A 17,837-nucleotide genomic window follows, 5' to 3' on the forward strand; every position below is an offset into this window, starting at 1 on the left:
ATGAACATGACTTTGATATAATTGCTCGGCCTGCACGAAGCGCAAGGGATAATTTTATAGCCATATCAACAGACGGACATATTTTTTTTAATAAAGAATCAATCTAAAATACATTTGACTATTAATATCGACTCCAAAAAGTACCTCATAGCAATTATTTAAGGAGATGAGAACCCAAAGGCATCCTGTATACAGGCTGAGGCATTTTAAAGTCATTATAGCAGCCATATAGGATTAACAGAAATGTAAAAATGTACCAAGATAGTCTGTATGGACATAGATACAGTACCCTGCAAGTAAAGGGACAGTGAAACATTTTTTTCTTCTTTCGGCTCTACACTCCAAAAGTTTGGATTTGAAATCAAACAATTACTATGAGGTTAAAGTAGAGATTCTCAGCTTTTATTTGATGGTATTTGTGTACGTATTGTTTTCAGCAGAAATTACACTACTTTTTATGCATAGTCCCCCTATTTTAGGGTATCCAAAAGTAATGGGGCAGATTTATCAAATGTCCAAATTAAGCACTTATGTTGAGTATTTGGTGGACAATCCTTTCATGCAATAACTGCCTGAAGTCTGCAACCCATTGACTCCATCAGATGCTGCAACGCACTCTTGGCCGGTCTCCCCACCTCCACCATCAGGCCTCTGCAGCTCATCCAGAACGCTGCCGCCGGTCTGGTGTTCAATCTCCCCAAATTCTCCCATGTCACTCCCCTCCTCCGCACCCTTCACTGGCTCCCGGTAGCAGCTCGCATCAGATTCAAGACCCTGGTGCTTGCCTACCGGGCGGCAAAGGGAACAGCCCCTCCCTACTTGCAAGCAATGGTCAGCCCCCAAACTCCTGCCCAATCACTCCACTCTTCCACCTCGGCTGGGTGCCTGGCACCACCGCCACTACGTGGATGCAGCAGCCACACTAATCAGTCACGGCTTTGCACTGTCCTGATGGAACGAGGTGGAACGAGCTTCCCACTGCTGTCATGACTGCAGAGTCACTACCAATCTTCCGCCGTAGATTGAAGACCCATCTCTTCAGGCTACATCTTAACGGTCCCTCCAAAAGACCTCTTCATCCCCACTACCTCCCTGTACAAGTTTCTCTCCTGTTAAAAAAAGAGAAAAAAAGAAAAAAAGTAATTTCTAGCATTGTGACTGCCAATGGCCCCTGGTCCGAGCATTGATTACTTTTTCTTATGATGACTGATGGATAGATGATTCAGTTACTTAAACAAATGTATTTGTTGTAAGTCGCTTTGGATAAAGGCGTCTGCTAAATGCCATAAATGTAAATGTAATGGGTATCTTCTCTGTTGATGCTCTGCCAGGCCTGTACTGCAGCCATCTTCAGTTGTTATTTGTTTTGAGGTCTTTTTGCCTAAAATTGCATCATCAGGAAATTAAATGGAGAATGATATACCTACTGGAGAGTGTTCCTGATCTGTGGGACAGTTGTTTTGGGGGTTTTCTTAATTATGGTGAGCCTTCTTCAGTCAGTTGATTTTGGTTTTAACTATGTTTCTGATAGATTTTTTTCTGATATGTCAGCCTCAAATGCTTCACTGCACCATTACTTATGCAAGGCACTGTCATTTTTGAAGGGATCAAGTTGTCATCCAGAACCTCTTTTATGTATTTATAGTTCTGAAACAGCCTACTATTTTTTGTAATTGTAAACTGATTGAGTGATAGAATCAAGAAAAGTATTGAGAATCCATCAAACCATTCAATCAGTCAATGCTTCTCATTATTTATGTGCATCCGAATATCATATTCAGGTTTGGGTATATCGCTATTCCACACACACACACACACACACACACACACACACACACTCACTCTACGCTGTACATCAAATCTGTACTCTGACCCTTGCAGTGCTGAAATTTCGGTAGTGGTCAGCTTAGTGCTGCGGCCCCATGCAGACACACGTGCTGTAATCTGCAGATGAAATGGGTAATAATCTATACAGATGAGATGGGTGACAGAGGTCCATACTGGGCAGGGGGAGGAACGCAATTGTCATTAATAACTGCTGCAATCGTCATAGTGATCCTCCATACAGCTTTACTGTGCTGTATATCTGACTAAGATGGGTCACACTGTGCCACTGCCCCATGCAATCTGTGCTGCTTTTAGTATGTCCTAACCTACTTATGTGCCACTCATATTTCTAAGAATTTTATCTTATCAATATCACAAATGAAATTCATATTTATTTTATACCATATTGCTTCTCTGAGATTATCTTCTCAGTTGGTGTATATTGTAACAATGCTGAGCCTTACAATAAGTTTTGATTAAATCCCACAAGTCCATCGAGAAACAGCTAGGCATGCACTTGCTGCAGACCGAGGGAGGTACAGTATAGTCAAGATATACTGGAGTTGAAGATTTTTGTGACATTACTGATGCCTCTCAATCTCTCAGAATGAGGTTGTCTCTTATGTTGTAGCCCAAATGTACAGTTTAGGTTCTGCAATTGGTTACTTACTAATTAACGAATGATAACCAATGGACCATTTGCACCATTTGATCATAATTAAGAACAGATAGATAGATAGATAGATAGATAGATGTGTTCTGCAGGTCTCCTGTTGTTTTTATAACAAGAGTTGCGAAAGTTCCATAGCAGTTGCAGTAACAGTGGGGCTCTCAAAATGTTGGCCTAAATCAACATTCCACCATGTTAACTGGATGTTTAGATTGGATCGATAGATAGATAGATGGATAGATAGATAGATAGATAGATAGATAGATAGATAGATAGATAGATAGGATGAGCCTGTGGTAGTTCAGTGGAGTGGGTAGATGGTTGGTTGGTTGAGTGGTTGAGAGTGGTAGACTTGGTTGCTTAACCAAATTAGAGTTTTTGGAGTTTCAAAAACCTTAATAGTTTAAAAAGTTGAATAGGTATCAGAAAGCGTTTATCAGGGTTAATGAGGATTGTCTGGGTAATTGAAAGAACGTGAGATAGATTGGTTAGGTTGGTTGGTTTATTGGATGGATGAATGTATACATAAAAGAGAGGATGGATAGATGAGAGAGGGGAGGTATTGAAAGATCAAAACAATTAAGAGGTTAACCAGGGTGATTAAATAGATAGTATGTTAGAAGGCCATAGATAGATACATGGATAGATAGGATAAGTCTGGGGTTGGTTGGTTGAGTGGTTGAGAGTGGCTTCAGTGGAGTAGAACTGGTACAGTACAAGAGTAGAACATGTTAACCGGATGAACCAGATTCCACCATGCTAACCGGAAAGTTACAAAAAGCTTAATAGTTAAAAAGGTTTAATGGGTATCAAAAAGAGTTGATAATTTTGATTTTTTTTTGGCACGTTTTACAGTTGAAATGGTGTTAATAGCTTAAAAGGTGTAAGATTGCCAGTGGTTCAAAAATGACATTTTTTGGACCTCCATTTTAAAAAGTGCACTTTCAAGTTTGTAACATTTAAAAAGTTTAATAGGCATCAAAACCAAAAGTCATAGCAACGAGTTAGACCTCTCTGCACGTTTTAAAGTTTGAATGGTGTGAATAGCTTAAAAGATGTAGGAGGAGTAGCAGGTGGAAGAATAGGAATAATAATAATAATAATAATAATAATAATAATATGTATGTCGAAGAACACTCTGAGAGGTGCAAGAGGAAGGCTGGGAAGATCATCAGGGACCCCAACCACGCCCTGTTCTCTCTGCTGCCTTCTGGCAAAAGGTATTGGAGCATCCATACCCAGACCAACAGGCTCTAGAACAGTTTCTACCCCCAGGCCATAAGACTGCTCAACTAACCACGCACCCCCTCTCAACCATCACTACCTTACCTGAGCAATAACAATACTTGGACTTGCTGAAGCAAGCCCACTAATAAGAAAAAGTATGAGCAATAACAATAGTTGGACTTGTTGAAGCAAGCCCACGAATAATTATGAGCAATAACAATAGTTGGACTTGCTGAAGCAAGCCCACCTAATAATAAACAAAACTACATTTTTAATGACCTCACAAAAATGGCGTCGCACTTCTCCCGGCTTATTTCCGTTTGGCAAAAAGTGGGAAGTTGTCTAATAAATTCTGTTATCATAGGTCAGACGGCAACGGCGTGCGCAATAACAATGGATTCGCACTCAACTACGAAGGTGAGCAATTTATTCAACCTAAATTGTCATGGAGCTATATTTACTGACTTTTTTTGTTTGTTGCCTAAACAGTCCAGATCATTTAGCCTAACGAGACACTTGCCTTGCATGACTTGGCTGTGTGGACTGCTTGCGTATATGAAGTCGGAAGATGGTAACGAATTGAAATGCGTCATGACCGATATATATGATCGCCAGATATTTAATAATCAATTACTGATATTTAACTTAACTGCCAGTGTTATATCTATCATATTGAAGGCAGTGGTCACTGGTCAGTCTGGTTAGCTAGGGAGCTCAGGGATGATAAATAGGCTAAATGTAGCGTGGTCAAAGGCTCTGGCCACAATGCTATCAATGTGGGGACGAGTTGAGACATGTAAGTCCGCTGTCAAGCAAAATAGCCGTTTCGGGACTTTTTAAAATATCCCAAATAATGCGAAATAGTGTACATCATGTATCATTACACTTACTGCAGAAAACACTGTCGGTGTTTTCTTCGTAGAAACAACAGCGTATAAGCAGTTAGCATTTGTTGACAAGCATAAACGGTTGTGCTTTGCGCAGCAAGCAAATCAAAAGACGAAGCATAATAATAAACACATATTTAAGTGAGTATTTTGGTCTAAAAATACGGTTTAAAAAGCACCGTAGCGACTGCGCCAGACAAGACAGCCGCTGTTAGAATTCTAGGCCAGTTTTAGAAGCTGAGAAATATTTGCCACTCCCCTTATTGAGCTCAAAAGTCCCCGACCACACTTTCTATTGGTTTTTCAAACTATCACTCAAATAAGAGCCAACCCCAATTATCGTCACCCGTTGGTGGATTTTGATTGGGTTAGGATTAACGGGTGAAAAAAATTTAGTTTTTACCTTGACCTCAATTGGCCAACTCTGGAATCAAAATCCAACAAGCCGAATTTCATATGGGTGTCTTCGCCAATGTGTCTTCGCCAACTGTCTACAACAAACTGAAAACCGCTAACATTTTCCGTTTGGGGCTTTTTTTATTTGTGTAAATAGCAGACGTGCGCCCTAGTTAACTTATCAAGCCAATCGAATTTTCCATTAATTTCAGCGAGACAGCTTCACTGATATGGCCACCAATATTTGAAGTCTGTTAGTTTTACTATATATATATAGTAAAACTATCATTATAATCACCAAAATCAAGATTTAAAGGATATAAACGCTCGTTTTAGAGTGAGTTTGAAATTTATATTTGTTTTTGATGCAAATACTATTGTTAAATACCAAAATATATCATGGTTTTGCAGTTTATATTTTATTTCCCAGAAATGGTCAAAACGGGTTTGACCTGCCTACTAAATGCTGTATCTCACTTTCTTCCGCACAGCTGGAGTTTGCTGTACAGATGACATGTTCCAGCTGTGCAGAGGCAGTCAGAGCTGCATTGGAGGGAAAACCAGGTGAAACAAGTCTTGACTACCTGCAATATTACACCTGGATTTGACATGGGCTCCAGGCTAAATACGACATTATTACATATCACAGTTGGTATTTGAACTTCATAGACTCTAGCAGTGCATAATTAGCAACAGATCAGAAATTCATATTTCTTAGTTTATCATAACACTATTATACTGTAATTGCTACATTGCATTATAATGCAATATACAGGGTTGGTTTGTCACATGGTTAAAGACATCAGTGGGTCTCTCCATGCATTCCAACATATTTTCCAGTTAAAAACCAGAGTGTTTCAAACACATCCATCCCTGGTCACATGTCAGCACAGTGTTAGTCACAGTATGGTGTGATGGATTCATAAACTCTATCTTCTTCTCCTCTTCTATCCCTTCTCCTCCTCATCCAACCCTTCTCTCTCCTCTGTGTGCAGGAGTGCAGTCGGTGAGGATAGACTTGGAGAAGGAGGAGGTGCTTGTGGAGGCTGCTCTGACATCTAATGAGGTGCAGGGCCTGATAGAGAGCACTGGGCGCCTTGCTGTGCTGAAGGGCGTCGGTGGCAAAGAGCAGGGTAAGGACGCTACATGTTATTTATGTTCATTAGTCAGTTGTGTGTGTGTGTGAATTGTGATTGCAGTTGTCTTGGGACAAGTCTCGCTGTAAAAACGATTTTAATTAACTCGATCACATTTATAGAGAAATGTTAAAGACATGCACTGTATGTTAATGTATGTACTCTGTGTATTTACTCTGTCAGATCTGGGTACAGCAGTGGCGATGATGGGCAGAGCCGGCTCTGTCCAGGGTGTGGTGCGTTTCCTGCAGCTGTCTGAGGAGTGTTGTCTGATTGACGGGACCGTGGATGGGCTGGAGCCTGGGGTTCACGGCCTGCATGTCCACACACTGGGAGACCTCACACAGGACTGCCAGAGGTACCCTTTGCCTACAATGACTGTGAACTACCATGGCTGTATACTACCTTATGGTGTTCCTGAAGTGTATGATGCAATGCTTCAAGCACCTGTGGGATGTACTGTGTATGCTATTTTTAGTGTTGGGGTATTTATTCGTATATCTATTTACAATGTCACCCTCAAACTCACACCAATGGAATCATTTGGATGTGTGCAGCCATAGAGGCTTATTTCTAAATCTCTGTCCCTGTCCAGAAATAACCCCTAGCTAGCCCCTACACACCAGACACTTTGAGATCTGAAATTATTTGAAAGGTTTAAGCAAGATGGTAGAAGCTCTATATTGCTTATACCTATCTACTCCTTTCATATCTACACAACTGTCTAAGATGTAGGGGTTGTTTCTGGACAGGCCTCTCTGTGGACCTAAGTCGCTTTGTGATGGCATCACTGCACATGAGATCATAGTTTGCTTTCTCTCAGATGGCATCATGGAAGCAGATGGCTCATGTCTCTCTCTCTCTCTGTGTTTGTGCAGTTGTGGAGAACACTATAACCCCAATGGGAGACAGCATGGCGCCCCACAGGACCCAGAGAGGGTACAATTTCTTTCCTACCTCTAAAGCAGGCCCATACACTGTAGTCCTGCTCAAGACCCTGTGCAACTGTGGGTTCTGTCTCCTTTTGAGACAGTATACTCATAGTCAGTGTCTTTTCACCGTCTCATATAGTAAGTTTGAAGGATTCATATGGGCTAGTTAGATTTCTATTTTGTCTCTTTTTTTCTTGAAACCATATTTTGAACTATGGTGAAAAGCTAATTTGTGTGATGTCCTTGCATGTCTGTGATTTCTCCAGCATGTAGGTGATCTGGGAAATATTGTGGCTGGGCCAGATGGCAGAGCCTCATTCAGACTAAAGGACTCTCAGCTGAAGGTCTGTCTCTCTCTCTCTCTCTCTCTCTCTCGGCTTGGGTCATATTTTGTACTGGTGGAGTGAAAATCTCTTGATAAATATGTGCCCCATTGACTGCTCTTTTGTCTGGTCCTGCAGGTGTGGGATGTGATTGGGCGTTCTCTGGTGGTGGATGCTGGGGAGGATGACTTGGGGCAGGGGGGTCACCCCCTCTCCAAACAGACTGGGAACTCAGGGCAGAGGTGAGACAGTTCAGGATCTTGGTCAGTCGATGTGAAGTGGAACACTTTTTGCAACAGAACAATGAAAATGAGTATTGTGATTAAGGTTCAGATAGTACCTGTTTCTCAGTTAGGTGTGAATTACTATAGGTGGAGGGATTGAGTTTCTTGTTCTCTTGTTTATATTTTTGTGGGTGCTTCTCTCTCTCTCTCTCTTTCTCTCTGTGTGTGTATCCATTACTCTGTGTTTGCTTGGACAGGCTGGCCTGTGGGATCATTGCTCGCTCTGCTGGCCTGTTCCAGAACACTAAGAAGATCTGTGCCTGTGACGGAGTGACACTGTGGGAGGAGAGGGACCGACCCCTGGCCGGGGCGGGCCGCAGTAAGACCACAGAGAGGCCCACCGCCAACCTGTGATGACGTGACAACTACCAACCTTACTAGCTCATGATGTCACACTGATAACCTGCACTAAGAGCTGAGAGAGTGAGACTGAGAGAGAGACTGAGACTGAGAGAGAGAGTGAGACTGAGACTGAGAGAGAGAGTGAGACTGAGAGAGAGAGTGAGACTGAGACTGAGAGAGAGAGTGAGACTGAGAGAGAGAGTGAGACTGAGAGAGAGAGTGAGACTGAGACTGAGAGAGAGAGTGAGACTGAGAGAGAGTGAGACTGAGAGAGAGAGTGAGACTGAGAGTGAGACTGAGAGAGAGAGTGAGACTGAGAGTGAGACTGAGAGTGAGACTGAGAGAGAGACTGAGAGAGAGTGAGACTGAGAGAGAGTGAGACTGAGAGAGAGACTGAGAGAGAGTGAGACTGAGAGAGAGTGAGACTGAGAGACTACCCCTCTCCACTAAGTGTGCACTTGCTCAGCTCCCTCATGGATTTAACAGCAGTGGATTGGTGTAAACTAGAAGGTGTTTTCCCCCATTTATTTCAAATCCATGCCGGGGAGTGATTGACTTGAGTCAGAGGGGAAGAGAATCAGACCATAGCCAGAGAGAGGAGAAGACCAATGCACTGCCTGCTGATCTTGCTTTTGTATTCATGTTTACAATTTGTTTATTGATATATTGATTGACAGACACAATACTCAATAAATCTGCCTGTTATTCTGTTACTTGATGACAATTTGATCATTTACTGAAGTGCTTTACTCCACAAAAATAAGTCTCGTGAGATTTGTACAAATTGTGATTTTCATCCAAATGCATAGAAGCAGCACATTGCATTTCAAGAAGGCCTTTAATGACAAAGAAACATCATGATTTATATCGAAGTCATTGTTGTGCAGTACATTTTAATTTGCAGTTTGACTGTAAATGAATGTGATTCAAATTATTGTCATTACAATGTAATTGTTGTCGACATTTTTTGTAACTTTTGTCAGTGATGATAGATTTGCAATAAAGGGCAACACCCGTTGACATTTGAACTTTATGGTTTTGTGTGAGGGTCCACTTGTTTGATCAATACAAAAATATATATTCAGTGTAGTCAGCTATTTGGATCTCTGTTCAAATGTGTGGGATCAGCATTCACGCCGTGTGGTAGCCTGTGGTAGCCCCGCACAGCCCCCCCTCCAATGGAAGAATGCCCGTCATTCTGTAAACGGAAGCAGGCGCTACCATTTTGAAACACACCACCGCCTAGGTAAGATGGTAGATTTTCGTCCCTCTTCATTTCATGTTCTTACTTAAACTATGAAAAAAAGATAAAATGATTACAAACATAAATCCTCGATTGTGTTCGTTGTCCGTGAAAGACTGTCCTTAGAACGACGGGCAGTCGTAGTGACTGATGAAAGCGAAATCTCTCGTTGCATTGAAGTCAGATTCAGTGTGGCAATGTATCCGTTTCAGTGCGGAAAATATGCCGCGACTAACATTCTAATGTTTGCGCGCGATCTTGCTACATGTATTGTTGTGTCCGGTGTTGCTTTATTCTATCATTTATATCACATAAATAAACCATTCTATTGTAGACAGAGGCAGACCGATTTTTTCGTCGCGAGGTTTGTTCAGTCAGACAAAACCAAGCATCCTCCTCTTTCTGTACGTGACTCATGGTCAGAGAAAACATGTTGTGTATGAGTACATTGTGATCTCAGCCGGGAAAACAAATAATCTAGTGTCATGCGGGTTTTAAAACGGGCAACTCCAGTTTTGAGTTGGTCAATAATGGTTCACTGGTTCACGCGGAAATGTGTTTACTTTGTCTAGTGCTGCGTCATCAGAAAAAAAAGATTTCGCCAGTTCTCAAGTAAACAGATGTTCTCAGCTCCTTCTATGTATCGCATCGCCAGTATTCAATGTATGTTGTGCTCACTATGTGCAGAAAACAGAGACGTCATTCTGGTGGTGTCATGACATGTCATTTAGCTGTTCGATTTATAACGTGCATTTAGGCCAACAACAGTAAAGGTGTTGACAAACCAGTAGTGCTGGTTGACCTATAGAACGAGGTCAACTGGAAACTAACCCAAGTTGCTATGGTGTTTTTGTCCGTCACATTCTATACATTAAATAATTATTCCATAGTCAATCTTGTCAGAAAAGTTCTGGCGTGTCAATTTGGTGAAATTCAGTTGTTCACCCCCCCCCTCTCCCCATCTTTATTCTTCTCTTGGGACCACAGCGCCATGGACAAGAGCAACACGGTGAAGCTCTTTGTGGGGAACCTGGCGTTGGACACCACCCAGGAGGAGCTGTCGGCCATCTTCGAATCCTACGGCCAGGTGGTGAGCTGCAGTGTGCTGCGCCAGTTCGCCTTCGTCCACCTGCAGGGAGAGGGCGCCGCCGAGCGTGCCATCCGGGAGCTCAATGGCCGGGAGTTCCGGGGTCGGAACCTGGTGGTGGAAGAGTCGCGGGGACGCCCGCTCCACTCCACCAAGGTGTTTGTGGGTAACCTGAGTGGCATGTGCACCACAGAAGACCTCCAGGAACTCTTCCAGACCTTCGGCAAAGTGCTAGAGTGTGACAAGGTCAAAGGTGAGCCGAGAGCCTTTATAACACGTTCACAGAGAGCCCCCTCAGCCTCCTATGTTGTATATGATGACCATTGAGAAATTACATTTCAAAATAAAATTGACAGAACTCTTCCCCATTAAACCACGATAATATCATATCATAAACATCAAATAGATATGACATATCTTTTGGCAGGTGCTCAAAGCTTACGATTCTTTTGGGGGGATGATGAGTGGAGAAGACTAAATTGTGTGCACTGTCACAGCATCCCAATGAGATGAACATTTGGGGCTCTCTGTTGTGTGTGTAGAGTATGGGTTAAGCAGTGTGTGTGGCATGCCCCGTGTGGTTCTAACTGGTGTCCCTGCGCTCAATGACAGCCAGGCTCTCCTCTTCTGCAGGCTACGCCTTTGTCCATATGGAGAACAAGGAGGACGCCCTCCAGGCCATCGAGGCCCTCCACGGCACCTCCTTCAAGGGCCGCCCACTCTCCGTGGAGCTGTCCAAGGTCCAGCCCAGCAAGCAGACCCCCACGGGGAAGATCCCCTGTGTCAGCTGTGGGAAGCAGGGCCACTATGCCGGGGAGTGCCCTGTAGGCAAACCCTCTCTGGAGCAGTACCAGAGCCAAGCTGCTGTGCTTGCCGCGGCGGCCGCTGCAGCAGCCGGACTGCCCCTCCAGGTCCAGCAGAGCGTACACAACTCCGTCTACAACACCTCGACCTTCGACCCTACATACGCTGCTCTCACAGGCCTCACCACGGGCACCCGCACCGATGGCAACCCCGTCAACCAGGCTGTGTACGGTGCCCTGGCCAGTCAGGTATACGGCGTCGGCAACGTGACTGCCAACCAGCTCTATGGCACGGTAGCCAATCCGGCGGCCCTGACCTCGGGTGCAACACAGATGTACAGCTCCATGACCCCTAACATCTACGGCCAGATGACCAGCCCTGCTGCTGCAGCAGCCGCTGCTGCCTACTCCACGCCCGTCTATGCACCCGGCATGGCCAACCACCCCGTTTACCTGACCGCAGGCCCTGGCATGGAGATGCCTACCGCTGCTGCAGCGCTCAACCAAGCCTACGCAGTTGGCCCAGCCCTCTACGGAGGCGCCACACCAGCCTACGGCCACATGGGGCCGATGGGAGCAGCAATGGGCGGGCCGGACCCGACAGCCCTCTTCGAGGCGGCGCGGGCACACTACTTTGCGCAGGGCCAGCAGGTTCTGGCCGAGCAGCAGACTGTAGCGGCACATGCAGCCGCAGCCGCAGCAGCTAAGTCTGGGGAGAGGGACCGTAGCCCCCTGCGGCGCTCAGCGCCCCTGCTACCGGACCCTGTCCTGAAGCCCTTCATGTATCAGAGAGTGAAGCCCCGCAGGCCGCTGCTCCCGACGCCCGCCGGCCGAGCAGCTGAGGAGGCAGCCGAGGCAGCAGAGGACTCCATGGCCAGGTACTGTTGGGTCTCCTCTTATTCAACACTTTCTGACCCTTCCCAGTGATACTGTTGGCCCTCTTCTTATTCAACACTCTGACCCTTTCCTGTGCTACTGTTTGCCCTCTCCTTATTCAACACTCTCTGACCCTTCCCTGTGCTACTGTTGGCCCTCTCCGTATTCAACACTCTCTGACCCTTCCCCTGTGCTACTGTTGGCCCTCTCCTTATTCAGCACTCTCTGACCCTTACCAGTGCTACTATTAGTACAATACAGAACACCAGAGTAGGTCAGAGAGTGTTACATAAGGAGAGGTCCTTATTTAACCCTGTCTGACCTACTCTGGTGTTCTGTACACACTCTCCCTAGTCCCTACCACTACTATAGGCTCTTGTAGGCTCTCTCCTTAGTCAACACTCTGACCCTCCCTAATGTACTGGACACCCTCTCCCTACCCGCTTTTATAGACTCTTAATAATAGGCTCTCTGTAGGCCCTCTCCCTCTTCAACCATCTCTGAGCCTTCCCTATGTGCAGCACTGTATATGTGCCTCCTCACTCCCGACACTACCCTCACTGACCCTCCCCCAGGCCCACAGGTATTTATCTACCTGTAGCAGGAGCACTGCAGACACACTGACCTATATGTTACATCAGCAGTTGCTTACGGCAGTAGATTTAAACTTCCAAACTAGTCTAGTCAATGTATATTTATCTTGGAGGAAAGGAGGGTTTATCCGCAAGACGTTTTTGTGTGTTGTTCACTATTTCAACTAGTTTTTGAAAACTATACCGTCTCCAGACCAGTACATTTACTCAGGCTTTCTGTACGTATTTAAGACACCACATATTAGATAATCTAAAACCCTCTCTGTGTCCCTTCCTCCCTCCCTCCCCGTATCTCAGGTACTATGCAGAGTACAACCAGCAGCAGTATCAACAGTACCAGCAGCTCCAGCAGAACTCCCAGCTCCAGTACGCCTACCCGCCCCCCGCCCAGTAGATTAACTGTCCAACTAGTCTAGTCAATGTATTTGAATCTGGGAGGGAGGCTTTAATCGTTGGAGGTTTTTGTGTGTTGTTTACTATTGGAATCGTAAACTATACTATCTTTACTAGATTTACTCAAAGGCTGTATGTATATATTTAAAGTGGAAATCTGGGATCCAAACAACAACAAAGCGTTCTCCCTGCAACTTTTTTTGGTAAACAGCTGAGGGATAGGGCTGGAGAAATGTAACCACTCTCAAATTCATTGACGAAGCTAAGGACTGACTGTGCTATACAGTGTTTGTTTACAATTACATTTATATGTTATATTATTCAAGAATCAATGGCTTTATATCATTAATGAAACATTCAAAAAGGTGATGTTCAAATCCCAGATTGCCGCTTTAAGACTCCACACATCCCCTGTAGATCATCTAAAACCCTCTCTGTCTCCCTCTCCCTCCCTACTTCCCTCCCTCCCTCCCTCCCTCCCTCCCTCCCTCCCTCTCAGGTACTATGCAGAGTACTACCAGCAGCAGTACCAACAGTACCAGCAGCTCCAGCAGCTCCAGCAGCTCCAGCAGTACCCCCAGTTCCAGTACGCCTACCCGCCCCCCAGCGCCATCCAGGGCATGCAAGCCCAGCCCGCCACAGCGCTGGACGCCCTCAGGCCAGGGGTGCCCACCGCCGCCGTGGCAGCAGCCATGGCCGCACCCAGAGTGTATGAGCCGCCGTTGCCGCCGCCGCGCAAGGAGACCCTCCTCCGCCGCCCCGAACTCTCCCTTCACACGCCTGAGCCTCCCTTTCGATAGTCACCTCTGTCCTCCCTCCCCGACTCCTCCCGCAGCGGCTGTGTGTGTGAGTGTGTCTCAATGTGTGTGTGTGTGTGTGTGTGTGTGTGTGTGTGTGTGTGTGTGTGTGTGTTTGTTTGTCTGTGCGTGTTTGTTTGTCTGGGTGGGTGGGTTGGGTTTGAAATTGAGGGCTCTTCCGTTTACTTACAGGAAGAACCTGGTCCCCAACCCTGGTCCTGGTAATACACACCCAGTGCAGTTGGAAAGGGGAGAGGCTTCTCTCACCTGCTCCTCTTCTTTTATCTTGTACACTTTTTTGCATTAAACTGTCTCGAAGGTGGAGACAAGTGCCAGTACTTGACTGACTACCAGTCGCTTTTTATTTTAAAGCAGCCTTCTGTACAGATGACTTACTATATACATTTGAAGGCCAAAATAACATGATTATTTGGCTGTATGAATTTCACTAGATAATCTCTTCAGACATGCTTTTTTTGCCTTATTTTAACTCTTAAATGACATTAAACCCAGACAGATGAGAGGTTAGATGAGAAGTACATGTATACTGTGTCTGCACTGAGGTGGGTTAGGGAGGTCCAGGGTTGGTTGGGTCTGTATGTCTTTTATATGTTGGGACTGGTGTGTGTGTGTGTGTGTGTGTGTGTGTGAGAGAGAGAGAGATGTTTTGGCTTACAGTTGTCACAATGTTACACACACACAGATACAGCCTGGTTCCCTCGCTATCTTATACCTAGGGAGTGTTGAAGGCACACAGACACACTGTACAGTTTTATTATTACTATCCTCTACCATGTCCCCCTACCCTCTGTCCTCTACCGCGTCCCCTTACCCTCACCCCACTGTAAACAGAACACTGAAAGATGCTGCTGCATGTCTCCCTCTCGTACTTTACACCTAGCTACCTCTGACAGTGAGATTGGATTGAGGTTAGCGGGCGTTGTCTGCCTTCTATCCACACAGTATATCAGTGTCAGTAGTTTGGGAAGGGAATGCCACATTTAAGTGACAAGGATTTCTATATTCTCTAGTCTTACTGTATTTTGAGAGGCCTTTTAAGTATTTGTTTGTTTTGTTTGTTACAGTTTAGTTTTTGTAATGCAGATTGATGAGTGGGGGGGCAATGAATTGTAATGTAAATGCTCCCCTCCCTCATCTCGTGTATGAGTTGTGTCATGGTGGAGTCTACTTTTTAGACTTCCTAGAATCATGATGTTCGATGAGCTTAACATGGTGCCTAAGCTTTGAGTGAAGTGCATTTAGTGGATCTCCTTGTTTTGAAGTGCTTTTTTATTACTATACTTCAGTCTTTTAATCAGAGAGATAAAAGAGAAAAGGCTAATGAAGTTAACGCCAATGATTTGAGAGATGGAGCAGTTTCTTTCAGTTACCCTGACTGTCCTTGCACACCCTTCTGTAAGACTCCTTTCAGCCCCGCTGTTTCCTTCCCTCTTTCTCCTGTGGTTTAAGTGATTCAGTGCATTTTGCATCTCATATCCTCTCTCTGCCCCCCCCCTCCCACCCACACACACACACACACACACACACACACACACCCTTGCATCACTTGTGGGACTCGGCGGTTGCGAAATTTCTTGTTGTTGTGTGCCATGTCTCAGACCGTATTTTAGAGATATTTTAATTTTGCCTTTTTTTTTTAAGAAATAAAAGAAACCGGCATGCTTTTTAATATGTACCCACCATTAAAATAAAGAATGTTTTCTGACTACTGTGGTAAAGAATCCCAGGGTTTGGAGGGTTTTTCATTCTTGTTTACGTTCGTTGTTTTCACTCCTGTCTCTCCTCTGTGAACCGACCAGACCCATATGACTGGGAGCCAGGGGCCTGGGGGTGAAAGGACTAGCGTCTGTCTGAGCCCCCCCTCTGCCTCGGTGGAAGGGGTAAGTCAGGGGGTTGGCACTCCTCTCTCTCTCTCCAGCCTCACTCAAACTCTAAACAGAACAGAACCAGAACAAGTGCCACAGTGCTTTTTCTGAGCCAGGCACTCAGTTTAAAGAATCTCAGACTTTCTCTGTTTAGCTCTTTTTGGCTGTAAGGAGAGGGAGAGGTGTTTATCACCACATTTAATTGCGCTTTCCATGTTGAGTGCATTACTCGCATGGAGATGACTGTCCTTGGGTTACCAATAGACAGACACACACACACACACCACCATCTGTGAGCTGGGGAGAGGCACACAGATAGAATGGCTCTCCTGCATTTTGATCTGTGGGGTGGGGCAGGGGCTGTGTGTCTGGTCTGGTCCTTACCAACAACAACACCACCATGTGTGTCTGTGTCCACTGTAGACCTGCATGTGTCTGTGCTGTACCCAAGCCCATACTGACTTAACTATTTCAACTGAAATAGGTCCCAGCCATCCGGACACCGTGTGAGTGGGGGAAGACAATTAGCGTCGCGCAATGAATGCAGTGGGAACTCTCCACCAAGGTAATGAAAAAGCACTGTGTCCCGTCCCCGTCCCTCCCCCTGACTATGCCTTGACCAAACACCCCCCCACCCCTCCCTCCCCTCCTCCACCATCACCACCACCCCTCCGTAGCTCCCTCACCTGCGTTGACATTGCCAGAGCCCGGGGCTTCTCTCTTTGGGGGTCACCACTTCTCTAGAAGACCCAGTGACTTGTCCTATCTCTCGCCAGCACAGTGGGCTGTACCCATCAGTCTAACTCTGTCCTGCTGATGTATTAGTGTGTGAGAGTGACAGAGTGAGTGCAAGAGAAAGACTGTGTGTGTGTGTGTGAGAGACTGTGTGTGTGTGTGTGTGTGGGGGGGGGGGTCATTGAGGCTTGGCACATGTGGATTTCCCCTTCCGCCCCGCTAGAGAATTCCTCTCCACCGCCGTTTTCGCCTCCCCTCCCCTCAACCCATCCCCCTCTGCGCCTCTCCGCCGTACACACAACGCTTGCCGCCGCCACCGCCGCCTTCATCTTGGATCAGGGTGCCGCTCTGGCCCGGATCAGGCCTTTGCTACAGCAGCCCAGACCCACCACCCCAGTAACCTTAGAGGCCTGTAGAGTGACAATGGACAGTGGTGGCTGTCACTGGACAGAGTACTGTACTATGTTTCCTCATAAAGAGACTTTTGTAGGTAGAGTTGCTTTGCTAAACTGTGATGTGGTTTTTGCCTTGGCTATGAAAGGGACACTATTCTTCCTCCTTGCAGTCGAATCAATTCAAAGTATCTGGTCCAACTCCAATAAATTGATCTCACTCTGGAGGATAACATGTCAGAGTCCCCCTGACAGCCCTCTCCTGATCAAAAACGTCCTATAAGACAAGCCTTGATGTGGCCAACTACCTACCTGCAGATTCACAGCAATCTCAGGACTCCTATAGGACTTTTTTGGTATGGGAACTATTTCTCTCACTAGAATCAGCTGCTGTCCTTGCACCGGCTGTACTGTTGGATTGTATGTGTAAATCTGTAAAGAATGTCCCCCTGTGAAGACAGCTAAACACACACCCACACAGACACAACTGAGTTGTCCAACATGTGCTTTGAACAGCTGGGAGGTGTGTTGCTGTATGGGGGGAGGGGGGTGGAGACAAGACAGGGAGAGGGTGTGGTCTCCGCTTCTCTGCCTCATCAAGGAAGCAAAGGATGGATAGATGGATGGAAGGAAGGTGAGTTGAGATCTCCAGCTCCAGTCCATCCTTGTTCCCTATAACTCTTCTGATTCTGATCCTGGAGGACTGCCTAGATCTGTGGTTCTAAAATAGTGGATCTTACACACTGGGTTGTTAGTACTAACAGTTTATTTATTTATTTAATTGTTTCTCTTCACAAGAGAAGCACAGGCACAACACATATTTGGGAACCACTGCTCTAGACAGTCTAAAGATTGTGTTTGCAGACACAATATTCTTCTCACAAGCTTAACAAGGCCTATTGTCTTGACTGTTGGTTGTGTGTACTGTAAGATTTATTAAAATAATCTGAATGCCAATCTAAATAGTAATCAGTAAATATGACCATCTGTATAGCAGTAAATCACCTC

The 17,837-nt window shown here is 45.5% G+C and overlaps 2 protein-coding genes across 8 annotated transcripts; both read left to right on the top strand.

The window, feature by feature from the left end:
* Window positions 1–4,012: 4,012 nt before the first annotated feature.
* On the top strand, window positions 4,013–9,057 carry ccs (copper chaperone for superoxide dismutase; the record flags this gene model as incomplete). 2 transcript variants are annotated; one of them, XM_083667877.1, is made up of 8 exons in its annotated part: window positions 4,013–4,141; window positions 5,499–5,571; window positions 6,003–6,140; window positions 6,327–6,501; window positions 7,022–7,082; window positions 7,342–7,419; window positions 7,537–7,640; window positions 7,880–9,057. In XM_083667877.1, 8 exons carry the CDS (start codon window positions 4,013–4,015, stop codon window positions 8,034–8,036), a joined length of 915 nt encoding a protein of 304 aa, XP_083524003.1. In that variant the 3' UTR covers window positions 8,037–9,057. The 2 variants fall into 2 exon arrangements, with proteins under 2 accessions (XP_083524003.1, XP_083524004.1); XM_083667878.1 differs by lacking the exon at window positions 4,013–4,141 and adding an exon at window positions 4,291–4,295.
* A 206-nt stretch (window positions 9,058–9,263) lies between these two features.
* On the top strand, window positions 9,264–17,007 carry rbm14b (RNA binding motif protein 14b). 6 transcript variants are annotated; one of them, XR_014554415.1, is made up of 6 exons: window positions 9,264–9,270; window positions 10,255–10,607; window positions 10,967–12,035; window positions 12,924–12,992; window positions 13,519–15,717; window positions 16,187–17,007. XR_014554415.1 is itself a non-coding variant. In XM_083677358.1 (6 exons), exons 2-5 carry the CDS (start codon window positions 10,259–10,261, stop codon window positions 13,817–13,819), a joined length of 1,788 nt encoding a protein of 595 aa, XP_083533484.1. In that variant the 5' UTR covers window positions 9,264–9,270; window positions 10,255–10,258; the 3' UTR covers window positions 13,820–13,865; window positions 15,637–17,007. The 6 variants fall into 6 exon arrangements, 5 of the variants coding, with proteins under 5 accessions (XP_083533484.1, XP_083533483.1, XP_083533485.1 ...); XM_083677358.1 differs by having other exon boundaries at window positions 13,519–13,865; window positions 15,637–17,007; XM_083677357.1 differs by having other exon boundaries at window positions 13,519–17,007.
* Window positions 17,008–17,837: the final 830 nt, after the last annotated feature.

The sequence above is a fragment of the Argentina silus genome (assembly GCF_951799395.1).
Source record: "Argentina silus genome assembly, chromosome: 1".
Taxonomy (NCBI): Eukaryota; Metazoa; Chordata; class Actinopteri; order Argentiniformes; family Argentinidae; genus Argentina; species Argentina silus.

Coding starts and splice junctions, on each gene's coding strand:
- rbm14b (XM_083677357.1), top strand. CDS start 10,259: ATGGACAAGAGCAACACGGTGAAGCTCTTTGTGGGGAACCTGGCGTTG. Junction 10,608..10,966: donor AGAGTGTGACAAGGTCAAAG/GTGAGCCGAGAG, acceptor GCTCAATGACAG/CCAGGCTCTCCTCTTCTGCA. Junction 12,993..13,518: donor CAGCAGAACTCCCAGCTCCA/GTACGCCTACCC, acceptor CCTCCCTCTCAG/GTACTATGCAGAGTACTACC.